Genomic DNA, 27,101 nt, shown 5'->3' with positions numbered 1-27,101 from the left:
CAGCCTCTCGACTTCGTCTGATCTTGCGGCCATCATACGCTCTATCTTACCACAAAGCTACAGTACTGTCGTTGGCACTTAACCAAGTACGAGCTCACGGTCTAACCTGCCAGTCACAGAGCCTCCAGAGGTGCAGCCGATTTGACAGCGTGGGTCTACTCTGGACTCACGTATACGAGTCTTTAAAAAAAGTTATAGTGTAAGCAACCAATGCTTGCCATAAAGGCTTACTTTCTCTCTTTAAGATGGTATAGTTCACAGAGCTTCCCAAGGAATTTACCGTTGGCACAGCGTAGATACAACCCGAGCTCACGTTACGTTATAATTCACTATTACTAATAGTGTTACAGATACTTACTAGTTTACTGCAGCACCTCAATGTGGCACAGCATTTGGAGGCAAAATAATCGTGTAGCACGCAACACTTCACCTTAGTATAAAGTTACTTTATGCGTGGGGCGATACGATTTCCAGCGCCAAGGCCCATAGATAGACTTACGATACAAATATTAAATGGGTATAGATTAATGCCATACTCGACTATTAAGTAATTCAGTTATTCAGTATCCCAATTGACTATTACTAGGGACTCGTACAATCTATCTGGAATCTTTTTATTTTATGTCCGGCAATCGCTAGGAAATCTTACTTACCTTACCCTGATCGGGACACCTGACTTGTACCCTATCGTCCAAGTACACTACCTCTAGGGCATTAACTAACCATACACGAAAATCCAGTAACAGTCATCCAACATATTTTTACTAATTACGTCCTGTCCGCACATGCGCCCCCATACCCTCACGCAAGTAAAATAAAATCCACTTTTTTAAAACCCCGAGAACTGAAAACCTTTTACAACTATGATACCTTAATCTTGACGTACTCCCTGATCCCTAATGTGCTCGTTGCTTCCACAAGGGGTGCCAATTTGTTACGTTGTTTTCTGTGACGGAGTTCCATGATCCGAAAACAGGCTTTTTCGGTCGTGATCTCTCTCTGTGTCCACTTCCTTATCGTCCTTCACTAACCAAAACAAAGCTCACGTCGAGCGCTCTCGGCTCCGTAAGGACAGGGGAATGATAACTAATTTAACACGGAGTCTAGGATTACTCAAGGCTCTATGTTTTCTCACAATTACACTGCTCGATGATGTCGGCAATTCAGTGGCTATGGCGTGAAACGATAACCGCGATCGCACGAGCACTTCCACTCGTCGTTCCTTGGATTGACACGTATTTTACAAAATGGCCACACTCTTTGGCCCCATATCCACAACACTATACTCCCGTGCTCACACACACACTCTCTCTCTCTCTCTCACACACACACACACACACTGAGCTCGACTCATCAAGTCCCTGCTCTACTCTCTCTCACTCTTATACACGACTTCTCTATTCGTCCTAGACCTGGAATACTCTACTCCCCCTTGCCCTCTCTTGAACCCGAAAGATCAGAACACCCCTACGTCGTCCTGACGTTTGATAGATCCCGACCGTGAACTTTCGTCTCGGGCTCCAGGGTGGGTCTCTGGCCTCTCTCTCGCTCTCTGTGGCGGGAAATTTGGCCCTCGACAACAGTCTGGTCCTTTCGTTTTCCTCGACTTGCTCACGCGACCTCAACCTAGTTGCTCACATACTCGGTCTTGCCTCCTGACGCTCTCGGTGTGGTCCACTGCCTGATTTTTGCCGTACTACTCTAATCTTCTCGAGTCTTTTCCTGTCTCTTTCGCTGCAGCCGCTGTTGCGATTGCGAATTCGGCTTGGCGCATTTCCTTCGCTTTGGATGCAAAGTAGGCCCTTGCGCCACTCTTGCAACTCTTAAGGTAACCTAAATAATTTTAATCTAGTGACCACTAATATGTTGACATATAGAGCATGAAAATAATTCATGCTTAAGAATTAAGTCCTAAGTTCGCACAAAACGTTCTTATAGCTTTTCTCTGCTAATTGTATCGAGATTGTTGAAACAATTTGTGATAAAATGTGAAAAAATGTTCGTCTTGATTTAAGTAATCAAAGTGATATTTATAAGTGGTAAATCATTTAAATTTTACTGAAATTTTTTTTTTTAATCTTTGTTTCTTAAAACAAAATGCGGTATTTCTCCGTTAGTTATCTGTTTATTTATAAGCACAAGCTGGCGTTATTGTTTGACAGTTTTCCTTTATAAATTTTTTTTTTTTTTTTTAAAGTATAAGTTTTTATTTTTCTACATTCGATCTATTTTATGTTAAATAGTCAAGAATGCTATTAGATTTTATTTAAAAAAAAATAGTTTCGGCACCTCTTAAAATTAATTGAGTTACCGTAAAGACTGATTATAAATAGTTTGTATGGAAAAAATTAACAAGATCTTAATTTTTGACCAAGCAGACTAAAAACACAAAATGCTTATATTTCAAACTCTGTCCATGTACTAAACTTGTGTACAACTCATATTTTCGTAATGTTTTAGATTTAATCAGTTGGATTTTTTCAGGAGAGTATTACATCGGGACGTAAAGCCACAAAATCTTTTGATCAGTGAAATAGGAGAATTAAAACTTGCAGATTTTGGTCTAGCTAGGGCAAAATCTGTCCCATCGCATACTTATTCGCATGAAGTTGTTACTCTATGGTATAGACCCCCAGATGTCTTACTTGGTTCTACAGAATATTCTACTTCATTAGACATGTGGGGTGTAGGATGCATTTTTGTAGAAATGTTAACAGGAGTCCCCACTTTTCCTGGAGTTCGATGTACTTACGATCAACTAGATAAGATTTTCAAGATTCTTGGAACACCTACTGAAGAAACCTGGCCAGGGGTTACACGATTGCCAGGATACAAGCCTAACCGATTTGCCTTTTATCCACTCAAAAAGCTTGGAATTTCATTCCCGAAATTATACGATGTAGCTGACGTTGATAACATGGCATCATCACTTTTGCAACTGAATCCAGATAATAGGATTGGTGCTCATGATGCTTTACATCATCCTTATTTTTCTTCGTTGCCAATCAAAATTTATGAGTTACCAGATGGTATGTTATTAATAGTTGAATATTATATATATTTATATAATTAGTCGTTATTTATATCCTTAGTTATTTGTAAGACTTGCGTAACCTTTTTTGTTTTATTTTTAGTAATAAGGCTTTAAGAAATCCAAATTTGCATGTAGTTTAACTTTTTTTTGTTAGTTTAATACATTGAGTAATGTTAAATCAAGGAGATAAAACTGTGAAAAGAATGCTAGGAGAGATGAAGCTCTAACTATATTACGTCATATGTTATAAATATAAAATGGTTAGCTGAATATCCATGCTTTTACGGTTTCCCTACTTGACATAAAATTACTTTTAATTGGTTTGACTTTTTCATTAAAAAACAAGTGAAGTTTAGGTGGATTCTTCCACTTTCAATTTAGTTGTAAGGTACCAAAAATACAGTTTTGCTGTGTTTCAAAATTTCTAAATGTAGGAGCATGAATTTTAATATCCATGTATTTTCACAAACCTTGACATTTTTTGCCATTTACTTCATGCATAACTTTATAACCTAGTGTAAATTATGGAATATTGACGAGTCTGTAGGAGTACAGTCAGATTCGTACTACCCCTGACTTAAGTTACGACGCTTCTCGAGATGTACGTGTAGTTGAAAGTGCAATTGTAAATCTCAATAATACTTCCATAGAAACGATAATTCGCCAATACCTTAAAATCGCTACTAAGACGTAATGCTTAGAAGATCAACTGATACAACGACACTATATGTACATAAAGAATAACTCTTAGGACGCACTGCCCAAAAGATCCACTTATTATGCAACTTGTACTACTAAGACTTCTGATAAAAGGAGTGAGCTAGGAGCCATTAGTATAATACTTAAAAATGTTTTTCTCTGTCATGAATTTTTTTTCGAAACTCTACACCTATGAACTTCCTATGCAGCATGTTTTGATTTTACTGTCTCTTTCTGTATTAACTTATAATTATTACAGTTTTCGTGTGTGCAAATTTTTACTACTATTTATAAGAAGGTCAGAACTTCAATTTTAAAATGGTCTGTTACTGAACTCGGTACTATAAAAAATTAAATGGTTTCGAAAATTTCCAATCTAAAAAAGATAAAAATAATTTTTAAAAAATTACGTTACTGTGGAAAAAAGAGAGAGAGAGAGAGAGAGAACGTGAAGGAGACCATAAGTACCTGATCCAAAATTGTACCTTGGCTGTAACAGGAGCTCATTGAAGGTATTACAGACCCGTTACAATTTCTAATTATGCAGGACTTAGTAGTGGATGAAGAATATAGCAGCTGTAAATGTTTATAACAGAGTAAGAGGATAAGAGAGAGAGAGAGAGAGAGAGAGAGAGAGAAAGAGAGAGAGAGAGCAAGAGAGAGAGAGAGAGAGAAAGAGAGAGAGAGAGAAGGTACCGCCACTGGAAAATTCGGTGGGCCTCAATCACTCTGACACTTACCTCTGTACAGAACAGTCTCCAATTAGTTCTGAGAAATCGTGTACTTAGCTTGTCTTAGATAATTTTAATTGGTTTTGAGTTTATAGAGCTTCTGTTGTATCAAGACGCCTTTACGTGTTTTTGTGTAAACTATTCTTTTTGTTCGTCCAAATCATTAAATTAAAGCTACGTGCTGCGTCAACGTTCACGATCTGTAAGCACCCACAGAGAACATCCTCATTCGTATAACCGTGGTACGAAGTTGAGAAGGAGAACGGTGTTATAAATCATGTTTTTGTATTCAATTTTTTAACTCCAGCCTATCCTATACTCTGCTAATTAACGTAAACTCTGTCAACGATTAAATTCTGTTTTTTGTAATAATTCAGTCTCATAATCAGCTGGTAAAGCATTATATTTTAATCAAGACGTTTGTTTTTTCTGCATCATTGTGTTAGCTTTCTCAAATTAATTTTCTATTTGCATCGTGGCTCCCTTAATTATCATTAATTAATAAGTCAATTGGCTTTGTGAAATATTCGCAGTCGTTTGGGTGGCATAAGACCCCTGTACCACAACTCAAGTACAAGAAATTTATTATAAAATCTCATTAATAAAAAAAAATGTATACCTTTTAGATTCATTTGATACTTTAGTATAATTATAATGAGCTTTTAATTGTGAATAAACTATTACGTCAGAAAGTTTAGAGATAAAAATAACTTTAATTATCATTTAGTAATTTCACTAGTTATTTGCACATAACTGTCAAAAAGAAAAAAAGTTAAAAGTAATTCAAAATATGTTATAGAAGTATAATTTTTTCGAAAAAATTGTATCTCACTGAGTTAGGAGTTCATCTAAAATATGGCATTGCCAATACGGCATGGGTTCAAGTCGTCTTCAAGTCAGCTTTTCAGAAGATGAATCTGATTAGGATTTATTTTTAAGGCACTGCTTGTCAGGGTAACATTGGTTTAAGTTTTGTTCAGCACCTGGGGAAGGAAGCAAGGTTAGTTTAAGAACTAGGGTTCAGAATAAAAAAATAGATGCAGAAGGAAAAGTTAGGAAAAAAAAGTCAGAAAGGCTATACGTTATAAGAAACACTCATTTGCAAAACAAGGTTTGTACAGTACAGTAGAAGTATATACAAGTTGTGTACAGAATCTATTAGACAAGAAACCTAATTAAGATGTTTTGAAAAGTACATGATACTTCATAGGAAGCCCGAAATGGCATGAAAGTTTTGTAAAGGTATAGAGTTATATGTGAATACTAGTAGGGTCACTTCTCCGTACACGCTTCGCAAGTCAACCCGTGCTCCGCGTGGCAACCACACATTGAGATTAATATGAATAATAACATCTAATAAAATATAAAAGTTTTCATCATGCTTATTTTAAATATCTGCTACATAAATATTCAGAAAATTAGAGCAATGTGTTATCAGATACAACTCATGTAAGATATCACACAATATGATTGTACGTAACAGATTTTTTGTTCTTATTATGGTGAAAAATTGAGAAAAATTGTAAGAATGGTATTAAATGTGTAATCGAAGGACCAAATTTTTGATTCAAAAGTTGATTTAAGTTTTCTTCTCTAAGTCTAATATTCTGTCGCAGTAAGAATCTTGATCGGTGTATAAATTATAAATGAGAAAATTCGTATTAACATTAGTTTTCTAAATTTGTAAAAAATCAGGTTGGGTCTCAGGACCCCCCAACAGAAGTGAATCTTCCAACTCAAATGTTATCAAACTCGGTATAATAAAAATTGAGTAAGTTAGAATACACCTAATTTCAATAGCTCTTTAAGAATCCCATATTAAAATAGTTAAAATTTCAATATCATTACGTATTCTAGCACGCGTGAGTATAGAATACATAAAGCTTAACATACTACTTTTGTTATGATTCGTGCATTTTAAGTACCTCCATGTGTGCTATGATATATGTAATACATGTACGAATTGTTTATCATGTGTTACATGGAGGCTGCGCTCGACGTACCCTTTTTTTCCCTCTCCTCCTCTTCTTATCCTCGTAAAGCCGCGTTTTCGTATCAAGCTAAATGACATACACTCACACATACACCAAGTACCGAAGCTAAGGCTTCGTGACACACATACAAGGAGAGACCGAGTAAGACAAAGAAGAACTAGTCTACATCTCCCTCCCTCCTTATGCGTCGATATCGACTGATGAAACTTAATAATTATTTTCTATCCTTCTCCTCTTCTGTGTCTTAACCATTCGTAAATAAGCCAACGCTCGAGCCAGGATGTTGATCCACACATCGGCCAGCGTTCATGCAACGAGACTTGACAACACCATGCTACACTTCTACCACTTTCTTTCTCTAACACTAACAATACCCAGAGACGCCAAGCCGAAAAATAACGTGAACTGTAACATGACCTAATTTCGATAAGCAAGCACTGGGACCAGTATCGTCACCATACTATATTCTTTAGCAAATAAGCGACACCCCAAAACCAAAACAGCATATGTAAAGGAAGACGGGAAACATATAGGAAATCTCTCCCTCTCCCTGCCACGAGATGATACAGACTAATTCTAAGAACCTATGTGCGTCTCATCGTCTCTGGCCGTAGTGGCAATGATAAGGAGGCAAGATCTTCGGCTATATAAGCCCATGGCCTCCTGCACGAGCAGCTCAGTCTCAGAAAAATTCGTTCAATGGTCAGGCCAGCTTGGGTGTATACCTAGAGCAGTAGCCACACTAAAGGCATACGACCTGGAGAACCCGGTCCATGCATTCAATGGCCAGGCCAGCTTGGTAAAACACCAAGAGCAGTAGCCAGACTAGAATACACGACCTGGAGAATCCGGTCGTAGTCTATTCGTGACCTGGAGAATCCGGTCCGCAATTTCGATTTAAATTATATCCGGCCACCCGGATCTTGCCTCGAGAGCCATTTGTACCCCCCTTTTTTTTCTTTTTAATAAAAGTTAGTAACAATACCTTTTAAACTTAATTCTTATATATCCCCCAATAGTTTTTCTCTCTACGTAAAACCCACTATTGCGTGCTGGTCAATCCGGATATTAATGGCCAAGCAGGTGGTGAAAAAAATTTTTTAATTCAAAAAAATAATTTAAAGGAAGCAACGCTAAGTTGTGTGCCGGTTGGTGCAAATGCCGATGGCCAAGCAACTAGCCTCTGTTTAAAAAAATCAAATACTGCTAAGTTGTGTGCCGGTTGGTGCAAATGCCGATGGCCAAACAACTAGCCTCTATTTAAAAAATCAAGTACCGCTAAGTTGCGTGCCGGTTGGTGCAAATGCCGACGGCCAAACAGCCAGCTCTTAGTTAGCCAACCCAATTTTTAAACCATAAATACTGGCCAATTCCAAAAAGGAACCAACTTACCAATTCCAAATAAATGGCCAGTTACGTGCTGTGGGTACAAATACCGATGGCCAAGTAGCTAGCTAACCCTTCTATAATCATCTACTCTGCTCCTACCCTAGTGCTCCGTCCTCAACCCTAGCTGTCGTGTTCCCAGGCTATTAAACGAAAGCTTAGGCCTAAATACAAAATTTACTCCTACGCCGTCTTCGACGTAACACATGTAATGCAGAATAAAATAAATGTTCTCGATATACTGCGCCGAAAGTAAGTACTTTTGTCCCATTACGCGGGACAAAAATTCCTTTTATTTAAAATTAATATTCGTGCATTTGAAATGACATCATATGTGTACAATAAATTCTTGTTGAAATCTTTGTATCTGACAAATAAAAAATTTTCTTAAATTTTAGCTACCATAAAAGTAAAATCATCCACTGTAGCTTATTGAGATTAAGGAAAACAATAGACATATAGCTATTTTCCATTGTAAAACTGTAATTTTTTATTTCATTCGTTTTCTATAATAACTTATAACTCAATATTAAAATTTACCCGTGCTTAACTACTTTCTACTGATCTCAAAATTAATCCCTCCCCTAGCCGAAAGTACTTTTGAAATTAATAATACCTGTACATACAGCATATGCTGATATGTATAGGTATTAAGGATGTATGCGCAATCAGTGTGATCTTACGAGCTGACAGCTCATTGCTCGATTATGCTTGCTGCTGCGCTGCCGTGTATGTGTGTGTTGACGTCCGCTGACCCTGCGATGGCCGAGCCGAAGGCGAGGCCTTGCAGGTCGGGGGCGGGCGTCAAAAAGCACATGCACAAGTTAACAAAATAAAAAATGAAGTCATAGGAATTGGCACAAAATCATAAAGAAAATAAAATCTAACCATCTAAATTTTATTTAACTACGAAAACAAGTTTTTATTATTTTTATTATTTAACATAAACAATAGTTTATTATTTATTAATTACGGAGGATCGCCGTTGTATTCTTTTGTTACTTTTTTTGATTTTGTCACTGTACGATATTCTCAACTATCTCGTAATTCGTAAACACACAACTCCACAAAATACTGCTTCGACACTAAACTTAGGTTAATTGGTCTCGGCTCGAAACGAAAAAAGTCGTGTCTTGACTGTAAACAAAAGAGACTCTTTCTTGCCAAGCAGACCGACCAGGAAGTACGTACTTTCGGCTAGGAGAGGGAGAAAACATATTTTTGCACCTCAATAATTATTTTCTAAACATGAAATTTTTTATGGCATATCTGGCCTCTTTTTCGAGATACGACTGTTTTTCTAATTTTGGAAGGATATGTTGTAACAAAAATTTTTCGAAGATTTTGTCAACGTCCGTATTAACTTTCCAAACCTGCCATACTAAATAAAAATTTTTTTTTGACTTGTTCTTTTCAAGATACCGACGAAAAATCAAAAAATTAAGGTTATGTTTGTTCATCGTCTAACCCCTCTCTATTTGTGCACCTCGATCATATGGATACCCTTTAAGATACCCGTAGAAATTATTATTTTTTAGTCAATTTTGCTTTCCTTTCGAAATACATAGTTTTTTCTTGATTTCAAAAGTTAAGTTGTCGTATTATACATAATTAATATTTTACGTACGTTTTTTCACATACATATATACATACGAAAAGATAAATAGGAATAAAGAACGATTTTTTCTATGTTTTTCGAAGACTTAAAAGAGAAGATTAAGCGATGTTGTGTGTCAGACATTATTTACCTGACACTACCTTAGCTGTAACAGAGGCCCAGTTCAGCCCGTATTACAGCCACGTTTCAATTTTCACCATGCACAGACATGGTGGCGCAGCGGTAGAGTTGCAGTCTCGTCGATCTGGAAAGTTAAGCCTTGTTGGCTGCGGTTGGTAGTCGGATGGGTGACCACTCGACTATTTTTCCGTTTGCTTGCGCTGGTGGTTTTTTATATCTATTGACTGTCTACTTTAAATATAGAAATAGAGAGAAGCTATATCACATATATGGATATAGTAATTGTGGCACTTTATTGTGCGCATGCGAGAGGGAGGGAAAGAGAGGAAGGGAGACAGACAAACAGATCCCCTACTTGCGGCACAGTCAGCGCTGCTACACGTACAAATAATATATATAGATACGTACATATGTGCTGTTCGCTCTCTCACTCGCTCGTTACAAAAATAATAACTTAAAAGAACTGCTAATTTTTTTCTTAATTTCAATTTAAATTCAGATAATTTACTATCGTTACTGGTTTTAATGTACAGAATCCATTGTCTTTTTATTTTGGCATTTGTCATAACAATTAATAAATAGCAAAAACAAAAATGAATGTTACTTATATTGACAAACTGTACTTTAAAAAAAATAAATACTATACTAAACGAATACAAAAGTCTCGAAATTTGTTATGAAATCTCATTAATAAGAAAAAATGTATACCTTTTCGATTCATTAGATACTTTAGTATAATTATAATGAGCTTTTAATTGGGAATAAACTATTACTTCAGAAAGTTTACGGATAAAAATAACTTTAATTATCATTTAGTAGTCTACTTTATACTTAGAGATAGAGAGAAGCTGTATCATATGTATGGATATTGTAATTGCGGCGCTTTATTGTGCGCATGCGAGAGGGAGGGAACGAGAGGAAGGGAGACAGACAAATAGATCCCCTAACTGCGGCGCAGTCAGCGCTGATGCACGTACAAATAATATGTGTTGATACATATGTGCTGTTCGCTCTCTCACTCGCTCGTTACACGAATTAACTCCCCATATAAGACATGCCTAAAGAAGTTTCACTTCAATAAAATAAAAATTAAACAATTTCGGAAACTACCAAACTATTGAGTATCTGTCATTTTTAAATACTTTAAAATAAAAAACTAATACACGTCCACTTGACAAAAATTTTCTTTGTTGTTGTTTAACATTGAAGGGGGTAAAATGAAATTATTGAACATGGGATAAAATTTAAAACCCATGATGTTTGCTCTTAAGTTCGAAGTAATATTAGTAAATCAGAAGTCAGTAGTGTAATTTTTCTATTTCTTAGTGGATATCTATACTTTTTAAATAAAAAAATTCTAACTCGCAGAACCGTGTTACAAAGACAAGAAAGAGAACAGTGTTACACTTAGACGCTTACACGCCTGCACATGTTCATCTGCACCTCAATTTCAAAAAAGATTGTTATTTTCTTTTGTATCTGTAGAAATTTTATTAGTCGTTCTTTTTTAGAGGGTTTTGTTGCAAGAGTTTTTTCCTTTAAGCCACAAATTATATCTCCATTAGTGGCTCATAAATTGTGTACTTTTTATTTATTTTTTGAGCCCCAGTCAATGCTATTCTCTGCTAACTAACTTAAAGCCTGTCAGCGATTAAATTCCGTTTTTTACAATCAATTTTATATTTAGATCTTAGGGCACTGCATTTCAATTAAGAAGTTTGTTTTTTCCGCATTATTGCGTTAGCTTTCTCGTATTTATTTTATATTTGCATCGCGGTTCCCATAATTATCATTATTTGATTAATCATTTGGTTTAGCTAATGGATGCAGTCACTAGGGTGGCAGTAGACTTCTGAGCCACAATTCAATTTTAATATCAAAGAAAAAATTACAAATAAAATAAAACTGAAACAAAATTTTTTTTAATATAAATTTAAATTTAGATAATTCACCATTGTTACCTTAAGTATTATACAGGAAGCATTGTGTTTGAGTTTTCGCATTTGTCATAACAATTAACTTAACAGTATGGGCTTATATTTAAGAAATTCCTTATTTTTCCTCGGGCAGTTTTATGTAAAGTTATCACGATGCAAAACTTAAAATGGTATAATTATGTACAAAATGAATGTGATACTATCTATACAATAAAACATGCTGTGTGAAGAAAGATTCTTACTTAAAATGTAAATTGCAACTATAAAATTAATTACCATTTTTAAAACAAATAAAATTTATTTTATAAATCTTGAATAAAAACTTCATAAGCATGATATTTGGTAATTATATTTATTTGATAAAATATTAATGTTCACGTGTGTAAAGTTTCAAAGCTTAAGGAAAAACTTTTGAAATGAAAATACTTCATTAGAATACAGTGATTTGTAAAAGTCTAATCTACAGCGAAAACTGTAAGAACAAAGTCGTCGTAAGCATTAGATTGTTTCAATTTGAGAGAATTATACATTATACAACGTAACGATATTATAACGACACAACTGTATTAATAAAATGAGCAATCGAATATTATTGACTTCTTGATTCTTCTTATTACAAACTGTTTTTCAAATAATATATTCTTATGAAACTTGTTCCGTTATTCAACGTAGTTTCATATATATGGTTGTTTCAAAGTCATACTGACAAAGTTTTGACTAATCTTGAAAAGGGATAAAAGGGTCAAAGTATGTGATAAATATGAGGGGTGCGAAGGGATAATTAGGTGATATAATTAAAATGAGAAGGGAAGGCGAATGGATATCACAAAAAAGGGGGCCTTAGGGGCGAAGAGGTATTATAAGAATGCGGGAGATTGGTGGGGAAGGGTCAAGAGGTATTATTAAAATAGAGGCCAGAGAAATAGAAATTTAACCTTATTAAATTACGGATGAACTAAACGTAGTTTGCCTTATATTGAGAAGGGGCTAAGAAAGGCTTAGGATAGTCGGTGGATTCTGAAAAATACTAAGCAGTGGCTGTGGTGGGGTGCACAGTAGGAAAAGAAAGGACTTATTTTGGAAAAAAATCGGCATTGACTACAAATTTTACCAATACAACATTTTTTGTAGTACTTATTCAATGATTCTCTTTAACAAGTCACTGCAACTTCTTTGCTTAGGATGATACATAACCTTAAAAGTAATGTAAAATGTTGAAAATATCATCTTTCCTACGTAATACTTTAAGAAACAGGTAAGTAAGGTATGTTTATTATAAAGTTAACAGCAAAAACAGAGAAAATCATTATTATTAACTTAAAGAACTTCTGTTTCTGTCAACAGAAGCTAAAAAAACATTCTAATATTTTTTTTTGAAAAAAATCGGCCTTGATCACAAAGTTCAACTGATTTTATAATTTTTTTTCAACTATTTGGGAGATGATTCTCTTTATTAAGTCTCAGTGACTTTTTTAGTTAGGTCTTTATGTTTTATACACAACCTCAAAAGAAATGTAAAAAGATAAAAATATCAGCTTAGTTATGTAAAACGTTAAAAAACAGGTACCTATGATAAGTTTATTACAAGCTCAGTAGCAAAAACAGATACAACCGTTAAAAATTACCTGAACAACGTATTTCTCTGTCAATGTTAACTAAAAGAAAAAATAAGGATTTTTTTTTTAATAACTCTGCTTGAACAACAAATTCATGCAGATTTGATACTTATTCTTCCTAAGACACTCTCACATACTTACATGATGATTTTCTTTGATAAGTTAATGCGATTCTTTTTAGTCTTCATGAGAAGAACCTTAAAAAATAATTTTAAATGTTAAAAGCTTATCGATTCTCTGTAAAATTTTGAGAGCACGCAAGTACGGTATATTTATTAAACTTTTTTGATTAGAAATAATTGCTACAGTTATGTTTTCACTAATGTAATTTTAATATAACTTAACACAACTTAACATAACTTAAAAAAAGAAAATTATTTCATGTTTTAGAAAAAATTTGTCCAACATTACAAATTTTTTAAGTGTTTAAATATTCTTGTTCATTTTTGGATGTAGACTTTTACTTTACATTTCTTCTACATTTTTTCTCTTTCACCAACTTTATAAATATCACTTATTGTAAATTATACATAAAAATTTTCATTTTACAATACAACAGTAGTATTATTACAAATACTTTTCAATTTTTATTAATATAAATACAAACAGGAGTCTGAGGTATTACTCTAAAGAATATGGTTTGAAATCGTAGACAAAATAACATGAAAATTGTACATTGATTGACAAATAAATACTTATTTACTTAAAGAATATCTGTTTGCATTATTTTTGTTCAAAAATTTTTGAAAAATATACCATGCATGCACTGTTTTCAAAAGTTTTACATAAAAAATATGATACTTTGATTTTATAATATTTTTTCGAGGTTATGTTTTATCCTGACTGAAAAAGTTGCAGTGATTCATTAGAGAGAATTGTTTAACAATTATCAGAAAGAAACATATTTAAACCAATCCCAATTTGTAGTAAAGGTTGAATTTTATAAAAAAATACATTGAATTTTTTTAGGTTATTTTGACTAAAAAATACGTTAATAAAGTAAGTAAAATTAATTTGCTGTTTTTGCTGTTTAGCTTACAACAAACATATTGTATGTTACTGATTTCAAAAGTTTTATGTAGTAAATGTGATATTTTTATCTTTTTACATTCTTTTTGAGGTAATGTTTCATCTTACCCGAGAAAATTGCAAAAAATTATTGCACGAGTGTATAAGACAATAAATTTTAAAGTAGGTTAAAATTTTTGGTCAAAGCCAATTAAAAAAAAAAATATAATGTCTTTATAAGTTATATTGAAGTTATTTCTCATCCTAATTATAAAAGTATCATTTACTCTTTAAAGAAAATCACTTAATGCGTATGTAAAGGAAAAAAAATTATTTTGTAAAAATTTGTAGTCAAGGTAGATCTTTTTCAAAAAAAAGTCCTTTTTATCCTACTGTAAGAGGGCTGTAGGGTATGGAGAAAGATGTGTAAAATGATCTTCCCAAATCACTATCTAGTGGACATAGATATAACAAAATTATCTAGTGGTTTTAATGTAGTTAGTAACAATTTTTATCTCACTAATATATATTGCAAAGTCGCTAAAACCGTTGTAATCGCTGACCGCAACAACTACTCAACAGATCTTGCTTAAATTTTGCGTTCTTGACTCGTCCTAGGTGGTGTGAGCATAGTTTTTATCTTAAAAAAAATTAGTAACAATAGCCATAAATAACCTCAAAGTTTTGTAAAATTACGCTAGCTTTTTATTTCAGTTCAGTAGGATTCGCTTGGTGGCGTAGAAGTAAAATCAAACCTACCTGCAATAAAATTAAGTCAGTCCGGTTACTATATCTTCTAGCAAAGTATTGAATACCACAGTTGATCATTGGCAGTGAACGAAGCATAGAGCTGGGAGTCGTGCAGCTAGGTATAATAAGCGACTTACGTCGAACTCCATCCCGAACCACCAATATTAACGAATGTCACGAGTAAACTGCACACTGAACGCTAACGTCTCTGGCGTAATACCAGGAGACGTATGGCCAGAGTACACTGAGAGGGAATTGGTGGGGATGCTCCTTTGGATACAGAAGTGACGCCCCACCATAGCTCTAATGGCGCCTCTCTCCTACCTAGTAGAGCTGCTTTCCCAATCTAGGCGAGCAACTACTCGAAAGTTTCAAGGGACAGCTCTCCTAACATATTAAAAGGAAGTAGCCTCCTCTGTGGTGGCTCTGTTGCTTAGGCCAGTGGCTCAGCGCTCCTGACTGGGGGAAAATAGCTTCCAGTCCAGCAGGAAGGCAGTCCTGTTGCAATGAGAGCAGAGCTACCGCTTATAGTGACGAGTCATCTCCAGTCAGTAGAGAGGCTCCCCCAGTTCCCTCTCAGTGTACAATCTGCTCTAGAAATCCTTTCAACCGACCTGGTACTACCAGAGCAGATTTTTCTACAACATCAACGAAGGTAAAACGACCCTGAGGAGTTTGGGCAGCTGGTTATCCGAGGAATGACCCGAAAACGAGGTATTCTTTGGTCAGCGGCGTGACTTCCTCCAGCACGGTCTTCGTATACAAAGACTCCGAGGGTAAGATTCAAGTCACCTGCAGCCAGCTCTCCATCATCAAGAATAATAATAAGGAATAGCTGGAAGTCTCACCACTGGCCCTTTTCAGGGCCATTATAAGTATTTACGTTTTCTACAGTCCCCATCAGTTCTTTTAAGGGCAACCTAAGCTTAAACTACGTTGCCAACCAATACATTTTTACTAATATTTTCCGTCAACGATTTGTCGACTAAAGTCAAAAGTCTTAACTCTGCCAAAAGTCGCAATAGGGCGAATTAGGGGGAAAAATTTTAATACATCTAATAAATGCAGTTTTAGGCGTCAAGAAACTGATGCAGAACATTTATCGAGATTAAAGCAGCAGCATTAAAATCGATAAATAAAGAATTTAGTTATGTGACTCTAATGCTTGTCGGTAAATTAGAAATTCATACGATCAATAGTATACAAGCGAATGTTGATAAATCTAAATCGTTGTATCAATAGATGCATATTCATAGATGGTGGCACTTTCAATACAAGCACTCTATATTCTCCATACATGCCCTTTTTTTAATATCCAATATACTTAAGACTTATGATACTAAACCACATAGTTTCTTTTTCAAAAAAAAATTTCTTAAGAAATAAACAAGAATGAGAAAAATATCCTCCCTGGGTGCGGATCGAACACACAAGCTCCTGTTTACTAGACAGTGGCTCTACCACTTGAGCTACCGAGGAGCTGTACATTCACTCGCACCGTAAGTGTGGTTAAGTTTCTCATTCTTAATTTTTAGAGCTGTCTTTCACCTAAGCTCGATAAAGTAGTTATGTGACTCTAATGCTTGTCGTTAAATTAGAAACTCATAATAGTTGTGTGTTCGATCCGCACCTGGTGAGAATATTTTTCTCATTCTTGTTTATTTCTTAAGAAAATTTTTTTGAAAAAGAAACTATGTAGTTTAGTACAATGAGTGTTAAGTATATTGGATATTAAAAAAGGGCATGTATGCAGGATATAGCCCAGCAAACACATTTTCTCAAGATTTTTTGTAGGTGTCTTGTAGAATTCTAATGTCCATCAGAAAGATATCTTTAGGGAATTTTACCCCAAAAACTCCCCAAAGATGTCTTTCTGATGGACATAAGAATTCTACAAGACACCTACAAGAAATCTTGAGAAAATGTGTTTGCTGGGAGAGTGCTTGTATTGAAAGTGCCGCCATCTATGTATATGCACCTCTTGATACAATAATTGAGATGTATCAACATTCGCTTGTATACTATTGGTCGTATGAATTTCTAAATAAATAATTTGTTAAGTAAGAGATCAACTTTCTATTATAACCCTCACAGTAATCTCTTACATCTTCCAGATTTGGTAACAAAGTTGTGAGATAAGAGAAAAAAATTTTTTTTTTAATATATATTTTTGGGTGTTTAAAATCGTAACATCTTTAAAAAGATAGAAACATCTTTAAAAATCTTTTCGTAAATTACACGGGAGAAACTGCAAATCAACCACTCCTTATGGCCAACGATTATTTTATGGCATAAGAAACGCACGGTACTTTTCAGCACAATTATATTTTTTTTTTAATTTTTACAGCTTATTATTTGACTGAATAAACTGGATGGATTCCGAACAAATACGTTTCTAATAAGAAGATTTTTGTATTGAGAAGTATCAGGAAGAAATGTAAAATTTTTAACTGAAAACGTACCACGTTACATGTCAGCACACTATGGTGTTCCATTTAGTGAGTATTATGCGAAGCCGAGATGGGGGGGGGGCGCTAGTTGTATACAAAGTTATGTACAGGGAAATTTTATTGTATCGTGGTTGTGTAAAGCTATTACCAATTAGTACCACGTTCATTATAATTTTATTATTGTATTAAAAGCTTGAAACGACTAAAAAAATATATATGTATATTGAATACTTTTACATAAATTAAATAATAACTAAAAAAAATCAACGCATTTAAATTCTTATAAATCCTAATAGCGCAGAAACCTACTTCTTAAACATTTGACTCATTTAATTCAATTAGAACGGATGGAGTCTTATTTTTATTTATAACTGAAGTTAAGACATCAAAGAGGCTGTTGGAAAAATTGATGTAAGCACCTACTAAATCACAGTGGTATTTGTGTATATTTTCTAACATTATACAGTTGTTTATGTTGAGCAATCACGCAACTCCTTACCAACTCCCATATAATTTTTCTTGACCATCCACCACCCTCTTACGGTCTTCACATGATTCCTATTGAATCGTTATCGATTTTCGACCAACTTTACAGACCCCAATTTACTAATATATATATACTATTAAATACTAGTGAGGCCTCACCCACTGCGTGCTACGCATGTGAATCCCCTGTCAATATACTATAATCTTTTTTATAACTATAGGCCTTAAAGCATAAATAAAAAAGTTTTGAATTAAAAAAAAAAATTGAATAATGAACTAAAACGAATAATATTAATAGTAAAGAAGATATAATAAATACCTTTCTCAATAAGTTGAAAATCAAAGAAGGACAAACGCAAACATTCAATATTCTAAAAACATGGACTACCGACGTTGTCTTTTCAAATAGATTTGGAAACAAAAGTTTATCTATAAATAATCTTATTTTAACTTTATACCATTAATAGATTTTTTTAATAATAGAATTTTAAAAATATTAAAAGCACAATCTAAATTCCATAGTAGCATAGATCAAGCATCTTATAAGGGTGTTGATGAATCAGATGATAATATTTACATAATTTTTCCTGTAGAAATGTTGAATAGTATTCGGAAAGACTTTTCATTTTATGAACTAAATACAAAAATTGAACGTATAGGAATGTCAATAAGAAACATTGAACACATAAACGTAGCGACATTCGTTAACTTAGAAAAAAGTTATTGAGCTTTAAGAATAGAAATTCCAGAAGGTTATTTTTATATTTTGCTTCCTTACTTCCGCAAAGGGAGAAATGCAGCACTCATAGAAAATTATGTAATGTTCATGATGATAAGTGCTCAAGAGAACGCCAGTGTCAGAAATGGTTTGCTCGTTTTCGTTCTGGAAATTTTGATGTAAAAATTGAACCTTGCCCTAGTTGACCAGTCGTTGAAAAAGTTGATGAAATCCTTTAAAAATTCGAAGTAGGCTGACATATTTTATCTCGTGACGTAGCTGTAGAACTGAAAATAGACCACAAAAAGTTGAGAAATATTTACTTAAGGCTGGATACCAAAAAAAAGCTTGATACTTCATTTTCACATAATTTAACACAAAAACTACTGGACCATGTGTCCATTTGTGAATCGCTGCTCAAACAAAATAACTTAAGATATTTTTGAAATGAATGATTACGAGTGATGAAAAGTGGATCATGTACGACACTCTTGTGCGAAATAGTTCGTGGTTAAAGCCTGGCGAAGCTTCTCAGATGATTGAGAAGCCTTTATTGATGCCAAGGAAAATAATGCTGAGTATTTGGTGATGATGATGAGCTGCTCAAACCTTATCAAACAATTGATTCAAAATTCTACTGTCAACAACTAACAACCAGGCGGTGGTACAAAAATGGCTTGAATTGAACAGTTGAAAAGGCGTTATCTTCCGATTTTTATTCACGGCAATGCTAGACCACATACATCTTTAGTGACTTGGCAAAAATTAAGAAAGCTTGGTTGGGAAATTTTAATGTATCTACTGCATAGCCGAGACCTTTTCTCGTCCGACAACCAATGATTTTGGTCTCTGCAGAACTCTCTGAGTGGTGTAAAGTTAGCTTTGAAAGAGGCTTGCAACGATCACTTGATTCAATTTTTTGCTTAAAAACCTCAGAAGTTCTATAGTGACGGAATTATGGTTCTACCAGAAAAGTGACAAAAGGTCATCGATCAAAATGGCAGATATATCGTTGAGTAGTGTTGAAAATTTACATGAATAAATTTGCTTTGCATTTACAAAAAACTGAAAATACTTTTTCCCCAACTCAATAAAAGTACAACATAGAAGGTAAAATATTAACCAGAGAAAAAATTGGAAAAAAAGTTTTTATTCCAATAACAACTCCAAATACTGAAAATACTTCGTCACTGACGGTTATTTTATACAGAACATAATCAAAGTTCTCCTTCCTTTAGTTATACATTTTGCTATGACTATCAGTAAATACTAAAGTCAAAGTTTTGAGAATTTCGGCCTGTACTTGGAGAAACCTTTGTTTTCTCATGGTCAACTTTATGTTACATTACTAAGCTGCAATAATAATAATCGGATACATATTTTAACTGAAAAAAAAAAAATTTGTTACTAGAAAATATTATTTAAAAACAAATTTTTTATTTAACTATGCTTTTGTGATAAAATTTAAACAAAAAAAATGTCATCTAAAAACCTACATTTATTTTTTAAATTATTTTACTAATTGAATAAAACATTGTTCAAAAAAAACAATTATTCATGATTTATAGGGCTCTGTACTATGGTTCGAAGAATAAGACATAATCATACAGCGAAATTTCCATTGTTTTTCATCATTTCATAATTATGAGACATTTAGGTACAAGTTATATAATGTTAATAAGAAAAAAAAAGACGCACCAAGAACTTTATACTTACTAATACAAATTTTCATTATTGTTTCATGAGTTTTTCAATGTATTGATAGATATCAGAGAATAAACATTATAAAATCATGTATATAACCTTCTATATTATATAGTTGAATATGTAGGGCATTCCACATAACCTCCCACGGCCCCCCACCTCCCTCACCGTCCCTTCACTGGCCTTCCACACCATTTTTCTCGCCCCCCCCCCATTGCCCCCCACACGGTTTTTTGACTGTTTTAATGCACTTTCATTGTTTGCTTGGAATTTTTTCTATAATTTGACTGTATAATATGACTATTTTATTTTTGTTAAATTTTTCACATCGTCCAGGAGGCAAATAGACACACACTTAATACTTAATAATAATGAACATAAAAGTACATAACAATTGATCTTATATCTATTAATATAGTAACAATGATGAAAAAATTGTATTAGTAACTATAAAGTTTTATAAATAATTACATTATATAGTTTAATGTATTGTGCATGCCATTTAACTCACTACTATCCCCTACAACCCACAAAAGGCCCCTTACCGTCCTCATTGCAACGCCATTGTCTGCGTAAAATTTTTTTTACAATTTTATATAAAAATATGAATTAAGGCCCTATTTTTTATTGAGAAAATATTTGCATGTACTTTTTGAATAAAAATTAGCTTTTTAAAATTGATTATTTATTGTGTTAGAAAAATTTATTTTAGAATTCAAAACTTGTTCATCTATTTTTCTACACCACCCAGGAGGCAAGGAGATGGACTTCATATATACTAACAATATTCATAAAAGTACATGATAATTGATCTCTAATCTCTATGAATATAGTAACAGAGTTAGAAATTTTTATTAGCACGTATGAAGTTCTTGGTACGTTAATTTTTTTTTTTTTTGTAGAAATTTTGCCCTATTAGTATAAGACACTTTTGCGAACCGTATTATAGAGCCCTATAAAACCACGAAATATCATTTTTTTTAAACCCTTAATTATGAAAAACTACTAGAGTTTTTAAATGTTATTTTTTCATCCCCACACTGTACTTGTCTGTATCCCATTTTAATAGTCGTAATTAAATAGTTAAAATATTCAAATAACAAGAAATTATATCGATTTAATAAAAATTTTAGTACAAATGTATAGTTTAATCAAAAATCTCTCTCTTCAAACCATGTCTTCTATAATTAAATTACTCTCTCTTTCTACTTCAATAAATATCCCATTCTTATTTTTGCATCTTGATAATGCTACATAAAGTTGACCATGGGAAAAGAAAGGTTTCTTCAAGTACAAACCGACATTATCAAAACTTTGACCTTGAGATTTATTGATGGTCATAGAAAAAGCTTAAACTAAAGGAAATTGTGTTTTGTATAAAATGAACGGCAGGGAAGAAGTATCTGTAGTATTTGAAATCATTCTTAAAATTATAAACTTTCTTTACAATTATTTCTTCGGTTATTATTTTACTCTTTAAAGTGTACTTTTATAATTGAGTTATTTGGAACCGTGCCATATTACATAGAGCATCTGATATACTTAAGTTCCTTATTAACATTACTATACTTCTAATTTTCATATTTAGTTTAGTAGGTTAAACGACTTTCCGGATGTTATTTAGCATTTTTACAGGCAAGTTTAAATAAATATTGTCATCTAATTTATCAGCAACTGTATGAGTTGCTTGATCTATGCTTTAATACAATTTAGACTCTCCTTTTAACGTTTTTAAAATTTGTTGTCTGAAAAAAAGTATATTCATCATGTGAAGTTGAAATAACATTATTTGTTTTGTAATTGTTGTTTTTAAATACTTTTGAGCAGACATCATCGATAATCTATTTTTTAGGAACAGTAAAAGTTTCTTTTTCTCCTTCTCCAATTTTTTATAATAATTTTGAAAATATTTCATTATTTAAACGAACATTTGTTTGTTCATTCAAATATTTGAAAGTATTTCCAAAAAAATATTGACTTAATATTTTCGGCTATTATTAAACTTCTATTACTATTTTTTATTACTGAAAGAATTTGCCAAAAATCTCCTCCTAAAACAATTAATTTATTTCCAAAGTGTTTTTCTGTATTACATAGGTCACGTAAAGATCTATCAACTATTTCTGAAGCTTTCTTTGGTATAATTAACGCTTTGTCCCAATTAAATCTACTTCTCACCATCATTGTTATTTAATAAAAGTTTTTTTACTCTAAAATTACTATTGTTTTCTTTATTTTAAAAAATTTAGACATCTGAAATCTCTTCGATTAAAGCAATCAGAGTCCTGAAATGGAAACTTAGTCAAGTTATATAATTTTAAGTCTAATTTGAATAAGATACTAGTAAACAGTGGTGTTAGTGGTGGTGGTAGTTTTTTTTTGTGGAGGGAAGGTTAATACATTGAGGCACACCGTAGGGACAGCGGTAGTGTGGGACTCGGTGGATTTTTTTTATTAAACCACCCATACCCACTAATTCCCCCCCCCCATGATGCGTGTCTTTAATTCCACCCAAGAATTGCGTTAGCAATACTTCAGGGTAGAACCACCAGGGAGACCATCACGTCTTACAGCATTAACGAGCAAGCTCGCCACCATTTGCTACAGGTGCCAATCCTCTCGAGTCCTAAAAAAGATTGGGGATCCCTGAGGATCAGCACCCTATTAAGCGCTCCATAGTAGGCTGCTAACTTAGCAAGCAATACTATAAGCTTGGTGCTTTCCCTTGCTGATAGGTACAATTACTTAGAGCAGCGTGGGTCCACATTAGTCCACCTTCCTACTCAAGGCCTTCCCGCTTTATTTCCGTCGTGCTTGAGCCTTTTTATGGCCTTTTCTAGCGCTATTCTAAACGGCGGGCAGCTCCCACTGCCGGCTTCTTGCTTGTTGTCCGCCGTTGGACAGAGAAAACACCATGCTGCGCCTGAACAGTCTTTCTTCCGGTAGTTGCAGCTTCCATACTGGAAGCAAAGCTTGGCTCTATTCTCTTGTTTACAGCTGCCTGAGACATGTCCATATCCCAGGCATTGGTAACATCTTGTTACTCTGAATCTTCGTCGAATTTGGCAGCTTACGAAGCTGACTCTTAACCTGCCTTCATTTTCTGCTTGTCTAGCAATTGCTTCGTCTACCGTTATCAATGCCAGCCTTTGTCCTCTGATATTTGGTTTTAAGAGAGCTACTTTAGGCTCCTGGCCATCTAGTTCAAAAATCTTGATAAAAGACTCTTTAACCTCGTCTTCCTCGACAAGAGTGTCCAGATCTCGGACCTCTAGTATTACTTTGTTCGTGCTTATTTTGACAGTTCTCTGTCCGGCTACCAACTTTTTAATTTGTTGTGAGAATGCAATTGCATCCTCTACATCTTTGGCTTTTATGAGTATGTCTCCTTTCCTAGCGGTAACAATACTTTTAACTGCGGCATTAGCCTTGTCAGGGTCAAAGTTTGCCTTCATTGACTTTAGCACATTAGCAAAGATCTGCCCTTCGGCCATCTTCATTAGTACTGTTGTCCTCGTATCTACTCTCTTTTTTTGGCTTTTTTTGTCTTTTAGGAGAATCTCTACTTGTTGACCTCTGTCTATTTTTTTTTTTTTTTTTTTTTTTTTTTTTTTTTTCAGAGGACATGGCTTGTTAGCGTTTTTCAAGGCTGTTTGATGGGCTCCTGTTTCTTTTAACTCGCTCTATTCCCTTAAGGGCAGTGTTCAGGGTTTTTTTCTGAACATGTCGTCGAAAATTATCTCTACGCTGTTCCCTGTATTGTAGGAATTGGAAGCGCTCCTTCCACCCATTAAAAACTCTCTCATCTGTAAGAAGACATCGTTTCTAGTCTTCTGGGCTCTTTTGAGGTGTTCTAGTGTAGCTTTAATGCCGTTTTTCATAGCATTAGCAGTATTTCCATATTCTGGCTTAAAGCTTCAAGCATTTTTTCAAGCTCACTTGTTGCAAGTTGAACTTGCTTAATTTCTTCATTTCGCTTTGCCGTTAACTCTGCACCGTAGTTTCCCATCGACTAAAGCTCCTCGTGGGTCTAAAAACTGTGGTTGCTAAAAACTGTCACGTTGCTGTCCTCGCTGACATTACTGCCTATGCTGGAAAGGCTTCCTCTTTGTCCTTCATCTGTAACAAAAAACCATGGTACATTTAACAGTCCCGGTTGGCCATGAGACACGTCCTTGTGCCCCCCCCCTTCCCAGAATCCGTAGGGGCCAGCGGCAGTCACCCGGGCTTGCACCGGATCGGAACTGCCGGCGGATTCCCTTGGAGAAATTACCGCCTGGGGTACAAGTTTAACGTTGACGTTCTTCATTTTTGTTCTTCTTGAGATCGTTTTGACTGGTGGAAGTCAACACTCCCCTTTTTTCTAAAAATAAATATCTGGAAATGGTGAAAACTAGCGCAGCAGTCCACTCCATTGCCGAAGATAGGTGCTACTTGCTTGGGCCAGCTGGGAGTCGCCACTCTCCTTCAGTCCCACCAGCGGAGACTGCCCTGGCGTTGTATAGAGAGTGTGGAAGTGGTGATTGTGTGTAGTGTATGAATATGTTGATACACTATAGTCATCTCAGCAAGACGGGTGTCAGACATACAATCCGACGACCGGCGCAGACAACCCGACAAAACGAGCTGGCGTATAAAGGCACTTATAGTGCCGCCATGTAGCCTCCTCAGTGGTAGTAAGCCTAGATTAGTCAGCCCACCACGTCTTTTTTGTTGATGAGTCGTGCAGCCATATCAGATGCGGTTACCCAAACTTACCTGGGCGTCATCGTCTGGCTTTACCCCCACGCCATCCAGAGAGAGAGACTACGCCACACAAACCGAAACAACTCGTGAGTACACCTGTGTTAGTGTAATAAGAGTGTGATGCATGTATCTGAGAAGAATGTTATAACCGCCACTTACTTCTATATACGACGGGGTGTTAGTTTTTGTTGGTCCGCATCAAGCATTAAGACGTCACCTACGGCGGCAGCAGAAAGCAAATAACAAAAAGCATTAGCAGCGCCGGCCCACGCATCTACATCAATGAAGATAGAGAGCACAAGGCTTACGTTCACAAAGATACAGACATACACGCCAACGCCGCTCAAGTATCTATTATAATATATACATTTGTGTGTGTGTGTGTGTCTATTCCATTCGCCTCCCTACGCGCTTCACACGCCAACTTACTATTAGTGAATTAAAATCTTTCGTATATAATTATATAAAATACATAAGTGAATTAATATCTATCAATATCTTCCTATATTGTATAGTTGTAATTTCTAAAAAAAAAAAAAAAAAGTTTCCAATACGATTTGAACGCCCTACCTCTTGCATACTAACCGAAACCCTTATCTACTCTGCTGTGAGCGTGCCCGACTAATTCAAGTTAATTACTTCATGTTGTCGTACAGTTCGTTGCTTATTTTTAATGTACATTTTTATTTACTATGTGTAAATTTATTTGGTTTGATTATACATTAAACAAATAGATTATTTATTTAATGAAATGTACTTTTTAGGTGCATGTTTCGAAAATCTGGAAAGTAGTATACATTAGCAGAGCAGCTTTCATATTATACAACGATAAACCTTTATTTACTTATCATTTGTTACTTTTAAAATAAATAAATAATTGTTTATGTAATTTTTTCATATGTCTCAAAATTTTTATAATTAAAAAAAAATTTGTACTGTAGAAGTACTACAATTGATTTTAATTGGTTCTTCTTTAACATTTTTTTCTTTGTTATTAAGGTGATTTTTTGACTTGAGCATATTTATCACAGAGTTAGTAGGAAAAAAGTTGAGCACAAAATTCAGAGAGGTAGGGGGAGCGTAAATTAATGCAGCAACGGTAAAAATTAGTTGTCTGACATGGATGTACTTACATATACGCTTTTACACGTACTAAACTTTTTCTTTTTTGTGTTATTTAGAAATCAAAATTTACAAACCTATTTCAAAACAAAACAAGTTTATCTAGTAGTAATTTTTCATACAAACAAAAATTGGGAAATACATACAGATCTCATAAATGCAGTTTTGAGTGATTTTTCCATAAGGTTACTTGTTAAATTGCAAGTTCTTTAAATTATACATTTGAAAAAAAAGTACAGTGCAACAATCTGCTGTTTTTCAAGGGTATTTCTTATTTTCTCAGAAAGTTGTTTTAAAACCATCGGAAGATTTGATAAAAGAGCTCAGTCTTGTATATTGAATATACATGAATATTGAAATTTATTGATTTACGTCTATTATGAACCGCTCTTGATTATTTACCACGTATCCACTAAAGCTCTTATAACAACCATAATTAACTTATCTGAAAAATATTTGTTATATTTTTTATGTAATTATCATTATTACTTATATAGTTCTTGTATTTTGATGAAAGAAAAAATTTTTTTTTTTAACCTTTTGTCTCCTACCACAAAGCCGACGTGTAAGATTTGAATTCACTAATAGGGGGTTGGCGTGTAAAGCGCGCAGGGGACAGATGGATTTTACACACACACACACACGCGCGCACGCGCGCGTGTGTATATAGATATATCCCTATATTATATAGTTATTTGAGAGGGGCATTCAAAATATCCCCCGCCACAGACCCTCCATAGCTCCTCCACAGACCCCCCCCACATATAAGCTGAAATTCGACCGTTTGAATCGCTAATTTGACATTTTCTAACTTTTTTCTAAGACCCCTCGCAGCCCCCCACACAATTTTGCCTGTCCCTCCACAGACCCCACACAGCCCCACACACCATTTTTCTTACATTATGTAATGTATACTTGTCAAATGATGAAATATTAATAAGTGACTTTTAATTTATTACCATAAATATTGCCGATTTATCTA

At 34.3% G+C, this 27,101-nt stretch overlaps 1 protein-coding gene across 1 annotated transcript in view; it reads left to right on the top strand.

Moving 5' to 3' along the window:
• Window positions 1–27,101, top strand: part of Eip63E (cyclin dependent kinase Eip63E) — a 331,847-nt gene that overhangs the window by 269,490 nt on the left and 35,256 nt on the right. Inside the window, exon 6 of the mRNA XM_089597237.1 lies at window positions 2,485–3,029. Within this exon, the coding sequence (XP_089453363.1) occupies window positions 2,485–3,029 (545 nt within the window). The remainder of the gene's footprint in view (window positions 1–2,484; window positions 3,030–27,101) is intronic.

Source organism: Copidosoma floridanum, unplaced genomic scaffold (assembly GCF_036245765.1).
Source record: "Copidosoma floridanum isolate Cflo_tuat_1 unplaced genomic scaffold, Cflo_Japanese_pri ptg000031l, whole genome shotgun sequence".
Classification (NCBI taxonomy): domain Eukaryota; kingdom Metazoa; phylum Arthropoda; class Insecta; order Hymenoptera; family Encyrtidae; genus Copidosoma; species Copidosoma floridanum.
The sequence above is the reverse complement of the archived record's forward strand: the minus strand, read 5'-3'. Positions and strand labels throughout refer to the sequence as shown.